A 20,130-nucleotide genomic window follows, 5' to 3' on the forward strand; every position below is an offset into this window, starting at 1 on the left:
TTAGGTAGAAGCTCACAGTTAACGGAGCGTTATGGCGTCAAGAACGCGAATCGGAACCATAACGAGTCATAATGAGTAATGCAGTCGATTCGTTTGTTCGTTCGACTAATCGTTCTCGTTGTCGCGCGAACATCGTTCACCTGCAATTAGCGACTTCGCGAGTCAATTAAAGAAGGAAAAAGAGCATAGGAATCGGCGTAACCGGACACCGTCATCGGTTAATTATTTTTTTCCTCTCGCACGATCGACACAAATTTCGTTCGTCGTTAGAAAGGGCACGCGAGCCGGCTTATTGAATTTCTCGTCGACAGCACACACTCGATGTCGTTTCAGCGTAGCCAACAGGTTGTCCAGAAGAGAGTCGATCCTGAAATAAGGATCGGGTTTCCTGTATTTTCACCACCTGAGGGAATATCGTATTGCGCGTGGACAGGGTGGTTTGTGCCGGAAACGGAAGCCACGCTTCCATAAAGCACCCACGTTAATATTTCACGCAAATATTCTCTGCGTGGAATATACATGATAACTTTGCTGGTTTCGCATGTGAGTGCCAATTTCTTACGAAACGTATCGCCGTTGCGTAATTTTTGGCGAGCGTGAATTTGCACCTTCTAGAACTAGGAAATTAAGAAAAGAACAATGTAACGATCGTGAATCGCTTTTTGCAAGATAACTATTGTCTACAGCGCTCAAAAACATCCATCACGGGTGATGGTAAATTAACTGTGAAGCGAGGTGATGTTAAAACGCGAATTAATTCTTCAAGGTTGTAATAAGACGATCGCGAATTTAGAACGAACGATTTAAAATTAAAAATAAAAATAAATCTTGATGATTAAAAAGGTAATTATCTTTTTATCGTCATGATTTCTTGCATTTTTGGCATCGAATACAAAAAATACACACACTTTCAACTTTTTGTAGTTGATGACATTTAAGATATGAAATTTATAGTCCTACGCTTGACGGTTTGTCCAAGTTTCACCTCGTATTACACTGCGAAGCGATTAATTAATTAAAGCGATCGATTCGCCTAAAGATACGCCGTTAAATGTGTTAGATGCTCGTAGGAAACATTCGAAAATGTAAGAAAAATGAACGAAGCACGGATCGGGTAAATAGTAAAAGAAGTACACCGTGTTACGATATCGTAACCGTCAAATTATTATTACTCTCTTACAATATCTGTCTCTTTAATGTTTTCCTTGAGCTATAAACCGTCATTCGTGTTTGTACATGAAAGTATCCAAAAAGTCAAAAGCACTGTTCAACGCTTAGTTTCTTCTCTGTTCTCGCGCTTAATACGGGTTTAAAAAATCTTCGCGTGCGCTTTATCTAAGTATATTACCTCCTACACGTATTATTTCTCATTTTTTTTTTTTATTTTATTCTCTTGGGGTACCACTATGTGGATTACAATGAACACCGCGGTGCTTTCGACGATCGCTCGACAGGATCGGTCAACGCAACGAACGCGAGACGTTGAGCTCCCAATTTTCTTCCCCGTTTGGCAGTGCGAAGCGATAGTTTATCGTTTTCCTTCGTTTTCCTCGATTGTTTTTCCTTCCCGTGTGTTTCGTACTGTCGTTATACATAGTATATGCTGGAAACACAATTGATACAACGAAGTGGCAACTGATTGTCCTTGGTTGTCACGATAGTTTTGTCATCGTATAAAATCCAGCAAATATTTTCGCGATTACGATCGCGCCTCTATACCATTTCCCGGAGCGCCGCCAAATTGCAGACAATTTATTGCCACTTCATCGGAATCGTGGAAAAATTAGGTCGCTAAAGAAACGATCGGCTCTTCGCACGGATATATCTCGCAATGAACGATCAAGTAAACGCGATTAGAGTGGGCTTTCCAGTTTTCAATGTTGAAAGACACTGTATTTCGATGGTGCCGATCCCCGGTTCCCTACCGATCAATGACACACGACTGAAACATTATGACGCCTACGTTTATCTCATCTATTTCTTCGCTTTACTCTTTCTTTGCTCCTTTTTTTCTTTACCTTTATTGTACGCACGATGACAGGCGAGACCGTCACACGCGTTCTCTACATAGCCTAGAATTTCAAGTATTAATCGAAACTATGCGCTATTATTCCTCTACTTTTATACAAGAGACAAGCCTTTTCTTCTAACCGAAGCAATATCGCAGCGCTCATGACGAACGTCGAAAAGCGCGTTACGCGTCCAACAGAGGGGAAACCGAACGAAATAACGTGGAACGATCGTGCGCATACCAGGAGTACCTAAACCTCGTGTACGATAAATAGGAAATAGGTGTAGCTCGTTGCGAACAAACGATATGGAAAGGTTTACAAAAGAAACGTCGATACTATATTAGATATACCGATATGGTCTATAAGAAACAATCTCTCCCAACGATCATTCTTCCTCGTCGTATTTTTACATAGAATTTATAATAAATGCAAACACTATATTCGTAATACGCTATCCCTAGCCGCGCGCTCGACGAAAATTTCGAAACGCGACAATGATCCATATTTACATTGGTAAAACGTCGTTCTTCTTCCTTTCTTCCCGTTAATCTTTCTAATTCTATTACTTTATTTTCGTAATCATCTTTTTTTTTGTACATTTACAAGCCATGTCCAGCTGTATTTTTATGAAGGACGCGCGATTCGCTCTAGCGTTTGCAAGCGCTGCTTCAGAGAGAGCCGTGAAAACTAGAAAGCCGTGTTCGGACAAGTTCTACCTTAACTAGTCGTCGTTTCGTTTCTTTCTCACGTCGACGATGAACGAGGCTCCGAACCCTTTCCTCGTTGTTCATCGAGAAACACAGCGAAATTCGTCCTAATATCGAACATGAACGCACGGTCGTGCAAGCGTTTCGGAATTTCGGCGCGCCGTTTTTCTCGAATGCAGCAATTTCGAAAGAAAATTTGTTTACCTTAGGATCTCGACGACTAGAATTCTGAATCGATATGTTGTCGATGCATAGATAGGACAAATTAGATGACGTGTTGCTCGCTTCTGTTCCGAAACACTGACACGACCAGCGTTCGAAGTGACTCGATTTAACTCTTAAGTACGTTCCATTCATAAAAGTTGATAGTTGCCATAGCAAGATTATTCGTAGCTTCTATTATACGTATTGCTTTTTCATCTGTGCGACTGTTAAAATCCTATCGAAATTGCATGGACGCGTAAACGTGCGAGGAAAACTCACGCGGTGTTCGACAAGTTCGTGATTCACGTGGAAGATCGTACTCAAGGGTTAAATCGTATCGCGCTAGTCAATGATAAACCGATTGGAATGGAGATTTATGTTCAATTTCACGCATTACATACGTTTTTTTTTTTTTTACAAACTTATCCACTATGTCTAATGCTTCAAATATATGCGAGTTTGACAGCCGAATCGATGGGAAAAGAATAAGTGATATAATACATTTAACGAACACGTGTCTTTGTCTCCGAGCAATCGTCGTTAATCTTTCTGGTTCCGTTTTCTTATTTTAGAAGAAAAAAAAAAAAAAGTAAAAGAAAGGAAAAGGAATTGACCGCTAGCGATTTTTATTTTAAACATCGATTAATACCACGTAACCAAATATAAGGAAAAAGAAAATGTAATAAATCCACCTACGATACGTCTCTCTTGTCGTTCTTGTTTCAAATTATTTCGCATAACCTTCTTTGTAAAAATACGAGACGTTTATCAGCATTCTTCTTCCCCTCTCTAACTTCCTCCCTTTCTCTCACTCTTTTTCGCCCATCGTTTCTTTCCTCTATGGTCTTTTTTGCCCCAAAGTGTAATCGATTGTGTCTCTTATTTACACAGTGCTAAACAATCTATTATAATTATAGCCGGGTACTCTCTCTCTCTCTCTCTCTCTCTCTCTCTCTCTCTCTCTCACTCACTCACTCATTCACTCTCTCTCTCTTTCTCATTCACTCTCACAATCACTCTGTTCTCCTTTATCTTTCATACACATGTACAAAATCCAAAACCGGGAGAACAGCTACGATCGACGACGAACACCGCGTCTTTTGAGACATTCTCTTTTTTGAAACGAACAAGGTGTGCTTCGTAGCTATTCTTCAGGCCGAGTCACTCTTGCTTCCAATACTAATGGATATCTAATTATCTTATGTAAAACTTTACAAGATCCGCTAAAATATACATTTACTGTTTAATGTGTAGAATCGCGCGGGTAAAAGTTACTATCGCTAGCGCGAAGAAAAACTCGATATAAAAAAGAAAAGAAAAGAAATACGAAAGAAATGGGATTAGAAGGGGACAGGTCAAACGAGGAGGGCTATGAATGAATGAATTTCTTTCCCATGAAGGAAGGAAAAAAAGGAGAAAAAAAAAATGAAAAAGAGACAAATGTACGAAAATCATTTTTTGAACGACAAACATGGTGGTACGTGAACAGTTATGTCCTTCCCCCTTTCCGTCTTGATGTTTTACCGCCTTTAAGTTCGCGATACATAACTTTCCTCGCTAAATCGCGGGTTTTTTTTTTATCTTTTGATCAAATTAGCGCCACTTAGGTCCAATTAATGGACGATGGAAAACAACGAAAATATTTATGCTACGGTAAATCATTGAAAGAACTAGTAAACAAAAAAAATCCGTCAGTCACAGCTTTGAATTTCTTATCCGATTTTCTTTTTTCTTTCCGTTCCACAAAATTATACGATAATTAGACCCTAAACACTAAATGCGGACAGTCTTTTCCGAAGCGAACTATGACGATTACAATCTAAACAGTTGAACAAATTTATTGCGGCAGCTTGAAAAAAAGTCAGATTCCGATATCGGTCTAAATTTTCCGTCACGGTTCACTGCCACGAGATCAAGCGTGATCGAATGGCCGAAAGATTCTCCCGCTGATCCACCCTCGCTAAGCAACCGAACAATTACATCTAATCGTATTAAGTAAACTTAGTAATTTCTACCTAAACAACGTTACGATGACGTTTCTAAACCTAATCAATAATTCGATATTTCTTTACGACTAAATACAGTCCGTCGCATTCCCACATGCTTGACGACAATGCTCTAAAAAAAAAAAAGTAATGCTCGATTCCTAAGAGAAAAAAGAAAACATTACGAACACGAGTTCCCGCACGAGAGAAATTGGTCCCACCCGTGATAATAGCTTTTTTTTTTGTTATCGAGCTACCTTCCCTAAAGATCTAAACGCGACGAGAGTGGAGCGAGAGGAACGACGATCGAATCGCGATCACGCCACGAAATAAGTCGAATAAACACGAACACAAACATGAACACGAAGAAGAAGACGAGCGCGGGACGAACACGACGAAAAATCAGAAGGAACGAGCAGCACACGTTGTACACGTGTATGGCACTGACGGGGAGATGCCAAAAGCGATAGGGGACAAATGAAAAGTTTAACGGTAACGAGGAAAACGAACCGTGTCGGCGAGAAATGAAAGAGGAAAACGGACAGAATAAGTCGCGCAACAAAACGACATCAATCGACCGCGTCTCTATATAAGGTTCAACGGTGACTCGCTTGTATACTTGTATACCTATATACATATACGTTATACGGGATTCAGATTTGCTCCGTCTTACGCTCCGCTGGCAGTGCCTTGGTTTCGCGTCCATCGTCGTCGTCAGACTGGCAGTAAACACGCTCTCTTGATGCACGTTTCGAAAAAAAAAAAAAACAAAAAACAGAGAATCCAAAGTATAAACGATTAGAGGGCGGCCGGTTAAGCTCGTAAAGGAAACAATAATCCGCGCTAAACTCGAAACTAATAAGATAGAAGCACGATGCTCCGCGAATGAAATAAGGCTCTAAGGGTGTACGACTACCGCAGTATTTAAACGGCTGGCAGTGCGCGATATTTGGCAGTGACGCGTTTCCATTTTCTTCGAGCTCGTATCGTTTCCCATTTTCTTCGAGCTCGTATCGTTTCCCATTTTCCACGAGCCAGACCAGCCACCCTCTCGTAATTCACCGCGGCGTTCTTCTCGTTGAACACGCGAGGCGTGTCCCGCCACGAGAATTCCGATCAAAAAGGTGAATCTCTTTCTGGTTTGAAATTCGCAAGCTGATAGGCTGCGCCTCGCCCTTTCGACGAGTTCAATATCCCCGGGATAGAAGTGGTGGCCCGTACCACCAGGCGATTTATCGATAATTTCAACTAACTATTTACACGCTCATCCGCTATCGTCCCGTTTACTGGCACGCGCGAACGTTCCCCAATATACATATACATACGTCGATACTTTTACGAAGGAAACTAACGGGCGTCAATAACTATTTTGTCCGGTGGAAAATTCGCGTGCGCACGCGCCTGGAGCAACCGGGACGCCACTTATGCATCCGCGGCAACTAGAGATCTATCGGGTTATACAGTTAATCGTAATAATAATAGTAAGAATAAATCGACCAATTAGCCTAATGTTCTTAATTACAATCGTATTGTATTGGCAGTGTTTCTTAGCTGGTGTGTGTAGATGTGCTTCTGTCCGTGTGTGTCCCAAGTTTCTCCCTTATATTCCAGTTGTCTTTTCGAACGTTTACAGGCCTTTACGTCTTGCTTATTTTTCTACATTCGATTCCATTTTGTTTTCCGTACTAGCTACACAACACGTCGTCGACACGAATTTTCACCCCTCCACTTGTTACTCCTCTTAATTTACAAGTATTCTCTTTACTCTCTACAATTATGTATATATGTGTACAATGTGCGGCATCACATCCCACGATGTCAGACATCTTCCGCGCGATACGAGAAATATATTTCTACGATCTCGGCGTATCTACACCTATGAAAATAGCGATCCGACACACTTCGTTCCATAAGTCCTCCTTTATTTTTCTTTCGCAGATCCGCGTTCATATTACTCCCTCAACCCTTTAGTAACTCTGTGGGAAATGTAACACAGCCATCGTGTTCTATCTCTATTCAGAGTAGTAACAGTTCTTCGTTACGGTCGTACAGCACGATGCATTCGCTCTCGCTGCCGATTAGCTGGTTCCTTCTATCCGCTTTCTTTCCAGAGATATACATATACTTTTGTCGCTGGTATTTCCGACTGGCAATTCCATGATATATCTTCTGCCACGGCTCTGTACAGTCGATCGCAAAGTCTTGGCTCGTTTCTCCAATGTGTTTCCTTGCCATTTTCTCTTGTTCTCTCCTTTTCGGTTCGAATCGGATGAAAAACGTTGCGACGATGTAAAAACTTGGAAGTGAGAAAGTTTCAAAAAGTACGTACGTAGAACGTACCTGATCGGTCCTCGATAACTTCACGAACGGTGAACGATAGTCGTTATCAAAATGATCGATTATCCGGACATTCCTGCTTTAGTTTATCTCCTTCTTTTCTTTCCTTTCCCTTTTTTCTCTGCTTGTGCCGACTCGGCGACCGGAAGATAAGAACGAGAGGATTAAAATGGAAAGAAACGATTGTTCGATTTTGTCTCGGCACGCAGCGACAGGTTCGCATTGGCATGCTGCACGTAACTTAGCAGGAAGATAAAAATAGGCGACGACGAAGTACACGAGAAGTCGAACACGCTCTAGGCACTAGAATGAGTCAAACTCGTCCTTTCTATGTCTCGAGCGTGCCTCGGGCCTCGACCTTCTTCTTTTTTATTTCGCTTTATTTGTTTGTTTCCTATTTTAATTTCATTTTGTACAATATTTTGTTTCGAAGGGGAAAGGTGGATAAGTCTCGATAGAAACCCCGTTGGCTCATCAGTCGTCCGACTACGTTTTGCCGTTTTAACTTTCGCGTCGACTTTATTTTTTATTACAATCTCCTCTTTCATTCTCCGTTGAGACCATTTACATTCTTTCCTTGGCTATTGCTTTCTGTTGTCGTCTTTTCGCAAGATTTCGTTATCCGATAACCCAGCACCCACGCGTACACGCCCCCTTTACGTCCCTCTTCTTCCTCTTTATCTTCCTTCTCCTCCTCCTTCTTTTATCTTCACCATGTCGCACGACAGCGGCCTGTACGAATTTCTACCGAGCTGAAGATCGAGGTAGATATATCTCCTTTTGAAAGTTGGTCGAGGGTCGAGGGCAAGTCGAAGGAGGTCCGCGTTTCACGTTTTCCTTCCTCACATCCCTTTTTCTTTTCTTCTGACTTCTCTCGGGGTACTTAAACGGGGCCCGGAAGTGCCAAGGGGCCGGTTGTTAGATATTAATTGATTCCTAAGGCCACCAGAGTGATTATCTCCTTACAATCGTTAACTAACGTCTAACAGTTTGCATTTTTTTTTTCTTCCTACTTCTCCTCACTTTTTTTCTTTTTTTTCTTTTTTCTCGCACGGTTAATGCGTCGCATGAGTCGTAAGTAAAATTCTCGTCTCCATCCTGCGTTATTGTTTCCTTTTTTTGTATTTTTTCATTTTAATTCAACTCCGCCGTCTTTTCATTGGTCTTGCAAGACGGTCAACGATATAAAACGTTTCCACGGTGAGGCACTTTTGAGGCCCAAACCTAGCTCTTCCGAGTCCGACGAGTGTCACCGCTTTTGTATCACAGGCACTCGTGGCAGGAATCGACCCCAACGTCGTTTCATCAAAATTTGGTATCGATAGGCAACAAGAATATCTTTCATCGCTATCCACGACTACTAATATATCACCTAACGATCGTTACAATTTAGGCTATATAAATTAGAATGTATTACTCTTTCCTTCCCCTGTGGGTACTCTTAGCTACATTCTTAATGTTTGTCTGTTATTCGTCTCCCTCTTTTTTATTGTTCTGGCTCGCGATACAAGCTCATAGAGCTCACAGATTCACAGATTCGTTCTATAATAATGCAGTATCTTTCTCGGACATCGGTTCGTTTTTACATGGACACGTTTGCATATCCATCTATACTCATATCGTGCGTTTCCTCTTGCAGTCAGAGGACGTCTTACCCGGATCCTCTTCTCGACACGTTCAGGTTCCGATTAATCTCGTCAGGCTCCATCTTTCCAGACCAGAAAGCATAACTGTCCTGATACAGGACTCGTCGATATTCTTTTTCTGGCTTAATCGTCGCTACTTCATTACGCTTGTTCTCGAACACCACGATCGGCATTATCACGAGTTCTTGACCGGTTTCCGGCGTTGCTTTACTCGCGTCAGTGGTGGCATACCGCCGTTTACCGCCGAATATAGAGCCAAACTTACTTCTTCCGGGTGAGACGACGCCACTTTTCGTATTTCGACGTTTTTCGTGCTTTGTACTTCGGACTCTAGTACCCATTCGTCCGGCTCGCTAATGGAAAATAAAAGGATTATAATACTTTATGATAGTTAGTGTGTATAAGCGGAAGGAAACGTCTAAACTACTTACATGTCTGGAGGATACCACCGTAACAGGACTCTAGTTTTTCCGTCCATTTCTACTCTTCGGGCTAATATCTACAAAAAAAAAAATTATTCGATTAAAATTATTTAAATAGAATTATTTGAATTGAAAAATAATTTGGTCGATGAATCGCCAAAGACGGTCTATTTCTATCCGACGTACTTGACTAGTTAGGGCCATCGAATTTCCTGGTGTCTCCGCGAGACGACCTTGCGTCCTCGACTTTGCTAGTTGAAGTAACCTGTGCTGAAGACCCTCCATCACCCCGGAGTCGAAGTAATCGAAGAGTCTCGCTGTGGACGAAAAAGCGAACAGTGACGAAAACCGTAAAGAAAAAGTCGCGAAGACTGAGAAAACGTAAAAGACGATGTTTACCTGACCAAGGTTGTCGCCTGTATCGAAGTCTCTTCCCGTTTCTTCTGACCAGTTTTCCTCCGCTCTCGCAGCTTCGTCTGGCGTTGTTGTTGCTGGTTTCCGGTTGATTAAAGTGTCCGTTCACGTGCCTTTCGAGAGCGGTCTGTAAAAGGATTCGCCAATTAGAATCTAAAACGTGGCCACTTCCCAGGGAAAGCGTGGTCCCCGTGGTCCATAGAGAAGGATCATCTTCGGTTATTCAAAAATTTTGTATCCAAAAGTAAATTCAATTTTCGAGATATCGCAGAGGTGCTTTGAAATCGATGTTCATGAAGGGATGAAAGTACAAGTACGAAGGACCGATCGTACCGTGCAAAGACAGACAAATCTGGGTACGTCGGTAACCAGAATAATGAAAAGTACGATTCGTTTCACGAAACACAACACGACGAAAGACGAAAGAGAAAGCAAGATAAGACAAATCCAACCAGAGATTGCCGCGGGTGAACAGTTTTTAAAAACTGTCCCTGGAAAGTGCCCGCCTTTTGAAGACAGCGTCAACCATGTACGTACGCACGAACACGCGTGGTAACGGTTAAGACAAAAGAAGACAGATTTCTTCAAGACACACAGACTGATCGACCGAGGTGTGAATTGATGGAAAATCAGTAGATCGAAACTCGAACCAAGCGTCTACGTAAAAATATTTTCTTTGGATCTTAACCGGCACAGATTCGCTTGCGTTCTACATACATCGGTAACCAGAGGGAGTACGGTATTATTGAGATCGCGCCGCTTTCAGGATCAGCAACGAATACGTAGTCCCTCGTTTAGATACAGTATACATTACCCAACGTCAGCAACATCGAGTGACAACGACATAGAAAAAAAAACATCTCAGCATCTGCACTTGATCTGTACTTGAACGTTTGATCGTTGAACGCTTGATAAACAGGAAAAACAAGTTTCATTAGTTTTCATATCGCGATATTCGAAATCGGCTTAAATTTAACATTATGAAATTCACCGTATACGATGACGGAAATAGGTTCTGGGATTCCTTGATACACAGGAGGAAAGGCAAAGTTAGAACAATCGACGACGATTAGAAACGATAAGAGTACCCGAGGAAACAAAAAGCATCGAGTTTACGGCGATGCCACGATCTTCGTGGAGACTTTTTATTTTCGATCTGGTCTCGAGACGAACGAAGCGTGAATGTCGATCGCAACAACGATTATGTTAGTAGCGACGACGCTATAAGAACGAAAGAAGCTCGCACGAAGCAAATTTTAATTTTGTACCATCGAAGTAAACCAGTCGGCGGTACGCTTACGGTCGACCTACCTTCGATCGCATTTTTGCCAGATAGGCAGAAACACGGCGAAATATTTATATTTACGATCGATGTATGGTCGATACATAGATGAATGAAAAGTTTCGAATATCCGTCGTAACAAGGATTCTCTTGTTGGCACATTGCTACGACGAGAATGAAACAAGTTATTTAGCACGAGCAAATTTCAAGTTTTTATCGTCGAAGCAAACCAGTCGACGTACATTCATGATCGACTTACCTTGGATCACGTTTTTTACCAGATGAACACAAATACAACGAAAGGGCTTACGTTTGCGATCGACTCTTTTTCTATCGCTTTTTTTTTGGCCAGAAACACAATGAAAAGCAAATAATTAATACGGCGTGAAGCGCATGAATGGAAAAGGAGAAAGAGCACAGGATACAATGAAATTCACCAACATCCTTCGCGTATGAAAGAGATCGCTTCCATTGGTCGTCCAAATGAAAAAGGCGATGCTTGCGGCAACCATCGAATACGAGGCATTACCTGAGAGCTGAATCTGCTGCCACAGCCGTCGACTATACACCGGAAGGGCTTGTTGCCTCCGTGAGACAACACGTGTCGTTCCAGCCACCTTCGCGAACAGGAACTCCTCCCTTGCACCTTGCAGCCTTGCCATTGGCAGACGAAATTATCACCTCCGGTTTGCGTGTTGATGTGCGCTACCTGAAACGTAGCAGTTTGTCGATGAATAACATTTCCGAGCCAAGGACCGTAGCACGGCACGGTGTCGCACGATGTTGCAACGAAATTATATCCAGCGGATACTCGGTAGCCATGTAGGTATTGCAATATCGATTACGCGACAAAAAACATGGACGAAAAATAACAAAAAAGAAAAAAAATTGGGACTCGACGTTTCGTGTGCTGTACACGGAGTGACGACAATGTAACAGAAAAGTGCGAAACGCGATACACGAGCTTCGCTAATTCCTGTGTACGGTCAAGTTACTCATGGAACCGATCGATCGGATAAAAACGCTCTGCCTGCGGATGTTCTTCCTGATTCGAGCCGGCACCTATATAGCGGGATATTATAAAAATGTCGTACCTGTAGATGTTCGAGTAGCTCTCCGCTCGATTCGAAGCTCTCCTCGCACTTGTCCCATCGACAGACTCCGCTATCCGTGGCCTGTTGTCTGTCTTTCTCCGGTTCTCTGGCGGGAAATCGTATGGTGGTCGGCGCAGAGAGTATCGGCGATAGGGGTGGTTTCAATTCGCTGCTCCTCGAATCCTCCTCTTCTTCCTCCACGTCGTCCTCGTCCGCTGGACTCACCTGTCTCTCCTTGCTATCGTCGGTGTCCTCCGGAACGGACAACCTCGTTAATGGATCCTGGCTACTTTGAGATCTCAGCGAGCCCAGGATGCTTCCGCAACCGTTCGTCAGGTTGTTGTTCTCGTTCACGTGCGGCTTCGACAGAATGCAACCTTTGAAGTCGAGAGTCGTGGCGTCGCTGCTGAGAGCAGGAGCCGGGGTCGAAGGTGGCGAGCTACTTTTCGCGTTCGAAGTTGCTTCCGACGTCAACCTATTTCGTAACAACATATTTAAAATTCAGACTGTGTTAAGCAACATCGTTACTTCTATCTTCGTTGCCTGGATCCTCTCGTTAACGAAAACAACCGAAACTGATACGTACGTACGGTCACTATGAAAAGATTGCAGACAAGTAATACAAGAGAGATACTATTTTCTGTGAACCGTGCACCGTATACCAAGAGTATCAAAATACGCAACGATCTAGACGAACAGAGGATTAAGCGTTGCTCGAAAAATTCGGCACGCTTGGAAGAGTACAATTGGCCTACCTGAGGGACGAGATTTTACAGCTCGGTATGTTCTTCAGTACGTCATTCGAGATGGGTAGGCTGGGCACCGGCTTCGTCAACTTCTTGTCCATCTTACCGTTGGCCCTAGGTACGATCACCGGCGGTGGTTTCTTCGTAGGTGGCGGAGACATTGTCAGAGATCTTACTTCCCAATCGTTGCTCGAGTTCGTTCTCCCGTTTGGCGATACAGTACCTAGATACTTGGCTAGTCCGCTTTTGTTCCTTTGCACCGTCGCTGGCCTCCGAAATTCCGACGAACTCTTCGCAACCAGCACCGACATGGTTTCGCTGTTCTTCTTGATCTATCGACACATATCGCAACACGCATGGATTAACGACGAAACCTTCGACTCCAATTTTCTAACAATTTCAAGACTATGTATCGTAATGAGCTCGACAAGTGTACGTCCCTATCGGACGTTGAAACACATTCTCATCGAAGACATGGCTCACGCCCAAAATCTTCCATTATGCGTATTTCAAGGACAGTTGGTTCTCGATATCGGATATCGCAGAAATTGTCTTACAGATATCGGACACGATAAAAAATTTGAAGAACAGATCTCGTTACCTTGGGTTGCTGAGGTTTGATCTGAGTTTTGAAGTATTCGGTGATCTTGCCCTGGGACTCGTGATGATGATGGGCGGCGTTAGACTTGCTGGTAGATTTGATGGTGCCTCGGAAGGTCGGGTCCGCGGCCCCGGACCTCGGGAGGGTGCCAGCTTCGGGCTCGCCTTTCAGCCTCTTGTAGGTCGAGCACGCGGTGGCTGCCAGTGGCGGGGTCCAGGGCCACTGGGGCCTGGTACTGATCTGCGAGGACGGCGCCAGCTTGGGTAGGGACGGAAGTGGACTGGCGGACGCGCCACGTATCGCTACCCCCTCGTCGCTGCTCGTGCTGCACGGGGAACCTGGTTCCGTGATATCGCTGGTACCGCTGCTGCTGCACTCCCCGCAAGACACAGCAACGCCACTGAAAAACGTTTCAACAATGCTAATTTAAATATTTGCTGACTCGCACACGATTCTCGATACGATCTAATAACACAAATTTCGAGCATACTTCAGTCCATACGTCGCAAGACTGAGTTCCAAACTTTCAATTGGTATCGTTGCGCCATTAACGAGTTAAGGCTCGATTACGTAATTTTCGAACTTTTAGTTTCATCGAAGTTTATTATCAATTTCTGTCGCAGAGATTATATATAATAAATAAAATTGAACATCGTAAATCATAATCGTCATGTATAATCCGATAGTGCCGTTTCGAGAATTGACAAGTGTAAGGTTCGATAAAACACGTTGATAATATAATCTTCGAAACATAATACGCTTTAGTTTTCTTTAGACGGTAGTTCATATCTTACTTTAATAGAAACGTTATCAATAGAAATTCTAAACCGTTATGTATCGAGAGGATGTCTCCGAGATGTCGATTCTTACAAGTGTTGGCGATCGGGAAGAGTGTGGTTCGGTGTATATGTACATCAGGTTGAAAGAACGGGTCCGGGAGGTCGGGAACGGCTACCAGGGAAATTGCACGGTTACGGGGTAATGGTATTACAGCAGCGCAAACCTAATTACAGGGTCAGACATTGGCAATTGGCCCAACGTTTGGGAAGGCCGCCAGTGCCACGAGCCGCTCGACTCGTTCATCCTCGTCGGTTCGGTGATTTGCGAGGAACGAAGGAAAGATTGCAGGAACCAGGAGGATTACAATTACAGCCGACCAAGTGTCTCGAAACGCTTCACTTTCTCGGAACGCCTTTCTCACCCGCCCATCGAGCTTCCGACGATTCCTCCAGAGTCTTTTACGATTCTCGAAAAACGCTGCTGCAATCTGGATGAAAGTCTTTCGCGAATCGAGAGCAGAAGCCAAAAGAAACGAATCCGCGAAACAAACTGACCAAGTCGTGGCTCCATTAACGCGTGGCTGGAGCGCGCACGCGAATTCCTGATTAGTTCGCGAAACAGAAAACCTTCTCGGCTCGGTGCGTGCACCTGCGTTACGCGAACGCTATTGCAAAAGCAATCGTATCGCATGCAGGCGCGGTAGTTCACGTTTCGCCGTGAAAAAGAATGCTCGCTGGAACGAAGTTGGCGCTCTGTTCGAGCGAGGATTGAATTTACGCGCGCACGCAACATCGCCGCTGTTCGTGCGCCTGCGAACGAATACTGCCAGTTTCTCTCTTACTCTATTTGCTATCGCCATGGTCGCTTCGTTAGCAATAAATCTACGCAGCCGCGACTTTGAACGCTCTTGTTTTACATCGACGATTAATTTACCGCTGATCAACCGCCTCCTCCTGTTTACGAGGTAATTACAAAGTATATGGTGGCTGAGAACGGATCGCAGAGAGATTGCGCACGAGCTCTCTGCAGCTACGGTTTCCTCCCTTCGTACACCTGCCACGCACCCACGATATCGATCATGCCCGATAGTCGATCGAACCTTTTACCAGCTCGCGACTGGTAATTGCATCGCGCTCAAGCGATACCGAACGTGTGCGTAATACACAGTTTGATGCAACGTTAACCAGCCAATTCTATGGTCGTTTTCAATTTTTCCAGCGATAATTTATTTATTTATTTATTTATTTAACAGGCACAAAGCCATTTAGTGGTCTCGATGGAAATAAATGGAACACGATACGGTGACGTTACGATTGTATGCAAACGTATAATCCTGCGTATACACTGTCATTCATATGTAAGTAGATACTTGAAAAAAAGACTTAAATAGGTATGATTGACACCTTCGACAATTGGGTTATGCGCGTATTACTCGCATCGATCGAAACTTCCATTTCTCTTCCTTCTAATAACAAAGAAGTCGTCTGACAGACGCGTCCCTTTCTCTCTTTGCTCTTAACAATACAGAATAAAGGAATGCCCTTTTCATAGCCGAGAAAACTGTCGCGCAGCAAATAGCGCGAGCATAGAGCATCGTTTAAAATCTAAGATCGAATGCAACAACTTTTTCGACAAACACGGAACATCGACGAAAGGTTTGTTGGTTGTTGGTTGAGCGAAGGCGCGGCTACAGTTGCACATAATTCGAGTTAACCGAGATATCGATCGGTTCTGACGGAACTAATGCATTTCGTACTCCAGTTTTACGAGTCGCCGTGCTTATGTCGTCTTACACGACGACAACCTCGAAAACGACTCGAGTCCGAAGAAACGAGTCGAGGATTGCGAGTAGTTGGATGTAGAAACGTAACGACTGTTCGCGTGGTTCGCGTGATTTCTCGTGATTTCGCGCGTCTCGTCGCTGACCAGTGACCGAGACGGCGTAAATTCTCGCGGACGATAAAACGCGATCCTAGCTTCGACGGGGAAGGAGAAAGAGTAGACGAGGCGGGGAAGGAGAACGCGGTTTGCTCGGTCGGCTCGGCTCGGTGCACGTTCGCGATGGTTTTCGCCACGGCGGATATTTTTGGAGGCGCGTTCGTGCCGGCCTGTCGACGTCACCGGAGAAAGAAAGACACTGACCTTTCCACATTACGATTCCTTTCCGACATTGCGTTTACGCAACGACGCGCTCTGCCGGCCGAGGACCGGAGGCCAACCGAGAGAAACGGAGTCGCGCGGTCGTTCGTTAAACTCTCGGCCGGCTGCTGAATGACGGTCATTGTGCCATGAAACTCCTCCTTTTATCGATTCTCGAATCTCCTTCGACTCGAGAGAGCCCTCTTCAACGACCGGTCATCCACGTCGTTCATGATCGTTCTTCTACCTGTATAGTCCCAACCCTAATTCTAACCCATTTCTAGTCGCTACATTCTATTAAAAATCATACTTGCCGCCTATCGAGTGAAAGTTTGCTCAACCGAGAATACTTCGCTATTATCCTAAGCGTTTTGCATTTCGTTTACGATCAATAAAGTACATTTAATAGCTTCGCTTACGATAAAACTGTTTCTTTGAATCTCACACATCCTTTCTACTCTTGGCTATATCGAAATATTCCTTTTTGGTCGTCATACAGCGACGTTCGAGCGAAACGCCAACAAAAATATACGTATCGCGTCTTTCCGTCATCTTACAAATGAGAACAGCGAAAAGAGCCGCATCTTGTCGCGCAAATGAAACTCCTTGCACGTTGAAATCGTCTATAAACTCGACGATTACGCGTGTCAAAATCTACGAGGGCGACGTCGAACAGTTTCCGACAACAAAATAGAGGAACAGGGAGGAATATAATGAAATTCGTTCTCATCCGAACGATCCAAAGAGCGGCAAGTTTTCGCCAATTTTTCGTGCGAGGCGTATCGCGTGCGATTCTGATCGAGAGATCTACGCAACGATAGGATCGCGAGGCGAAGTTCTCGTGGATCACGCTACGTCGATTATATTGTCCTTACAGGTGGCTCCTCCGCTCGGAGGTGCACCAAGGCTTCGACAACGCTCGCACACATATCCCCGTGTTTCCATCTACCAACCCATTCTCTCCCCCTCTCTCTCCCTCTCTACGAGTATTCACTCCGTTCTCTTATTTTCCTATACACCGTTCCACCAATGTTATCGTCTCTCTTCGTTCGTCTTCGGTCGGTCTTCCTCTGTTGCACTTTTACGTACTATTTACCAGCGAAGTGCACGTTTCGCTCTCAGGATCCCTTGTCCACTTTGCCGCCGCTCTTTTCCCTATCTTCGTTCTCCCCCGTTTCGTCTCGGTTTACCGAAACATCTGTTCCTCCTGCGAACAAGATAAACGCGAGTGTTTCATGCATTTTCGCCTTCGACGAAAACGTGGAAACACTGACGCGGCCTGTTGGCTCTTCGGGTTCTGTCAATTTCTCGATCCTTCCTTCTCTCTCGCTTATGCGATCGAGCACCGAAGCCAATGGCAGCGCGTGAAAAGATTTTCAAAACAACGGCGCTCGTGTCGCTTGACACCATTCGCAGCACCATTTATGGAGTTCCTTTTGACAAGACAAAGCCTTTTGTATATGTACACATACCTTTCACGAATTCCATAGGAACCATAGAACCGAGCGATTCTTTGTACAGAATAGTTCAAAAGTCGACCGTCCATGGTTACAGAAAGTAATAAGACAATTTCCGCTACAAGTTTTCTCCGTCGTTGCCCACTTATCAGAGAATTCATTCGGCCACTCCACCATTCTTTCCGCCCTTTCATCCTTCCAGCCTGAGGAACACCGTCGTTCCCTCCCGCCGCGTATCCACTCGTTTAGCCTTTCTCTCTCGCGTTCCTTAATTCCCTGTGTGTCGTGGCCCCTCGCACGTAGCTCGTCACCCCTAAGTTTATCCGATATCTTCGTCACAGAAGCATCGCCTCTCGCTCTCTTTCGTGCTAAATAACTGCATCCCTCTCTAGTCCGCCTCCGCGCGTCTCTCGGACCCAAATTCTGTCCCGTTCCCTATCGTGCCTCTTCACCGACGTCCTCGTCCTGCTCTGGCCTCTTAGAATTCCGCTTCGTGCCTCTCTATCCCTCTTCGGGAAATCCATCCTTCTAATTCCTCCGCGTCCTTCGCTCTCTCCCTTTCTCGAGTCTTCTATCGTTGGCTTTCTCGCTCTCCTTTCTTCACCTCTCTCTCTCTCTCTCTTTCTCTCTCCATCAAACGTTCCTCTCTCGCTACTCACTCTCGCTAACCTCGCGATCGACGCGTCCCTTTCTCTCTTTGCTCTTATCCCTCTCGCACCCTCAGGATTCATTCCCCTCTTTCTCACTCGCGCGAAGAGCTGGAAGTATCTTCTTCTCTGTTGTCCAGGTCGGTGCGCGTTCCTCCTCGACTCAGCTTTCCCTCTCTGTCCTGCCCTCAGACACTGCCTCTTCTTTATCAGCAGGCTCCACCAGCACCGACTAGCGATGGGAATGACGCTCTCGCATGCAGCTTTGTTTCGATCGATTACGATTTTCCTTTTACGTTAGCGGATAGACGATAATTTTTATTTGCAACGTTACGACGACGATCGGAATTTAAAACCGCGCGGAGATCTTTGCTTGGTCGAATACGGCGCAAACTTACCGAGACACGGATGATCCGCTGCTAAAAGCTCAACGAAATATCACCGATTGGGAAAGATATTTCTTTGCCAACTATCGCCACGTCGCTTTCGACGTCTTCGCGGATCCTTACGAATCTCTCCATACTGTCTTTAACTATGCCTGCGGTTTGTTTATAGCTTTTGGCGTGTGTAAAATTATTCTTTAATAATTTAGCTGGAGTTGCAATGTATCGAGGTCGTCGAACAAGGCCAAAAGATAATCATGCATTCTCGACGTCTGTTTGGTCGAAGGTTTCCGAACCTTATTTGTATCGGTCCCATCGCTAGCGCATGCGCGCGCACGTACACAAACACACACGTTCGTCTATCTATCTCTGTCGGTGGCAGGTCGGGAAAATGGTATTCGCACGAATGTCTCCTTCCTTGTCTCTATCGAGGACTCGCTATCTTTCCTCGTTGAACCTACGACGGCGGAAATGCATGCTCACCTAAATACCTCGAGTTATATTCACAACTAGAACCGACGATGCAGACAAGCAACGACACCACGACTGCTTGCTCCTAGATCGAAAACGTTTTCCAAAACGTGCACGTTTCCAAATATCGTTCCCTTTCCCCTGTACGTACAACCTCCGCTCTTTCAATAAAAATGAACAGAGCTACGGTAGAAAATATCTTGTCGAATAAAACGGTAATGTTTAGAAATAGTTTCGACGAATAGAGAAACGTACACCGTAATTCTCATAAGCGTAGAACTACCATAATATTTGCAATTCTTGCACGGCTACGAGATACACGAAATACAACGCGATAAAATCCGATTGGAAGTCTGCTAAATCGAACAATCAGATTTATAAAAGTTATTGCTAGAATTTTTGTACAATAAAATGTCCTGTTACGCCGGTTCTCTAGTTACGAAACGAGGCCAAATTAGTTTTCTGCTCTTTCCCTTTTTCCAATGAAAGGAATCTATACCTTCTTGAGGTGGGAAAGATAAATTGCTTCTCGATACGGTTTCGAACGTGAGATGATATAACTTCGTTCCATATTACATAAACACGTAAGAATATACGACACTGGCGTATAAAAATCGAAAGTTACGAGACGCGGTGTATTATTCAACAATACAGCAGCTGCATCTCGGTCGAAGATCTCCTATTCCAGGAAAAGGTCAATCCTGGACGACAGACTCGTCGGCCATCTTGACAGACACCCCCGCCATTCGACAATTTCTTCTTTGTCCCGAACTATACGATGGGAACAGCCGTCGCGTCGGTCG

General features: G+C 44.5%; 1 protein-coding gene across 1 annotated transcript in view; it reads right to left on the minus strand.

Annotated features, from left to right (window-relative positions):
- Window positions 1–1,140: 1,140 nt before the first annotated feature.
- Window positions 1,141–20,130, minus strand: part of LOC117212200 (dentin sialophosphoprotein) — a 149,410-nt gene continuing 130,420 nt past the window's right edge. Inside the window, exons 2-9 of the mRNA XM_033456762.1 lie at window positions 13,451–13,850; window positions 12,859–13,181; window positions 12,104–12,578; window positions 11,539–11,718; window positions 9,713–9,854; window positions 9,500–9,630; window positions 9,323–9,390; window positions 1,141–9,244 (exon numbers count right to left, since the gene is read on the minus strand). Coding sequence (XP_033312653.1) covers window positions 9,067–9,244; window positions 9,323–9,390; window positions 9,500–9,630; window positions 9,713–9,854; window positions 11,539–11,718; window positions 12,104–12,578; window positions 12,859–13,181; window positions 13,451–13,850 — 1,897 coding nt within the window. The 3' untranslated portion in view covers window positions 1,141–9,066. The remainder of the gene's footprint in view (window positions 9,245–9,322; window positions 9,391–9,499; window positions 9,631–9,712; window positions 9,855–11,538; window positions 11,719–12,103; window positions 12,579–12,858; window positions 13,182–13,450; window positions 13,851–20,130) is intronic.

This window comes from Bombus bifarius, unplaced genomic scaffold (genome assembly GCF_011952205.1).
Source record: "Bombus bifarius isolate JDL3187 unplaced genomic scaffold, Bbif_JDL3187 scf7180000008286, whole genome shotgun sequence".
Classification (NCBI taxonomy): domain Eukaryota; kingdom Metazoa; phylum Arthropoda; class Insecta; order Hymenoptera; family Apidae; genus Bombus; species Bombus bifarius.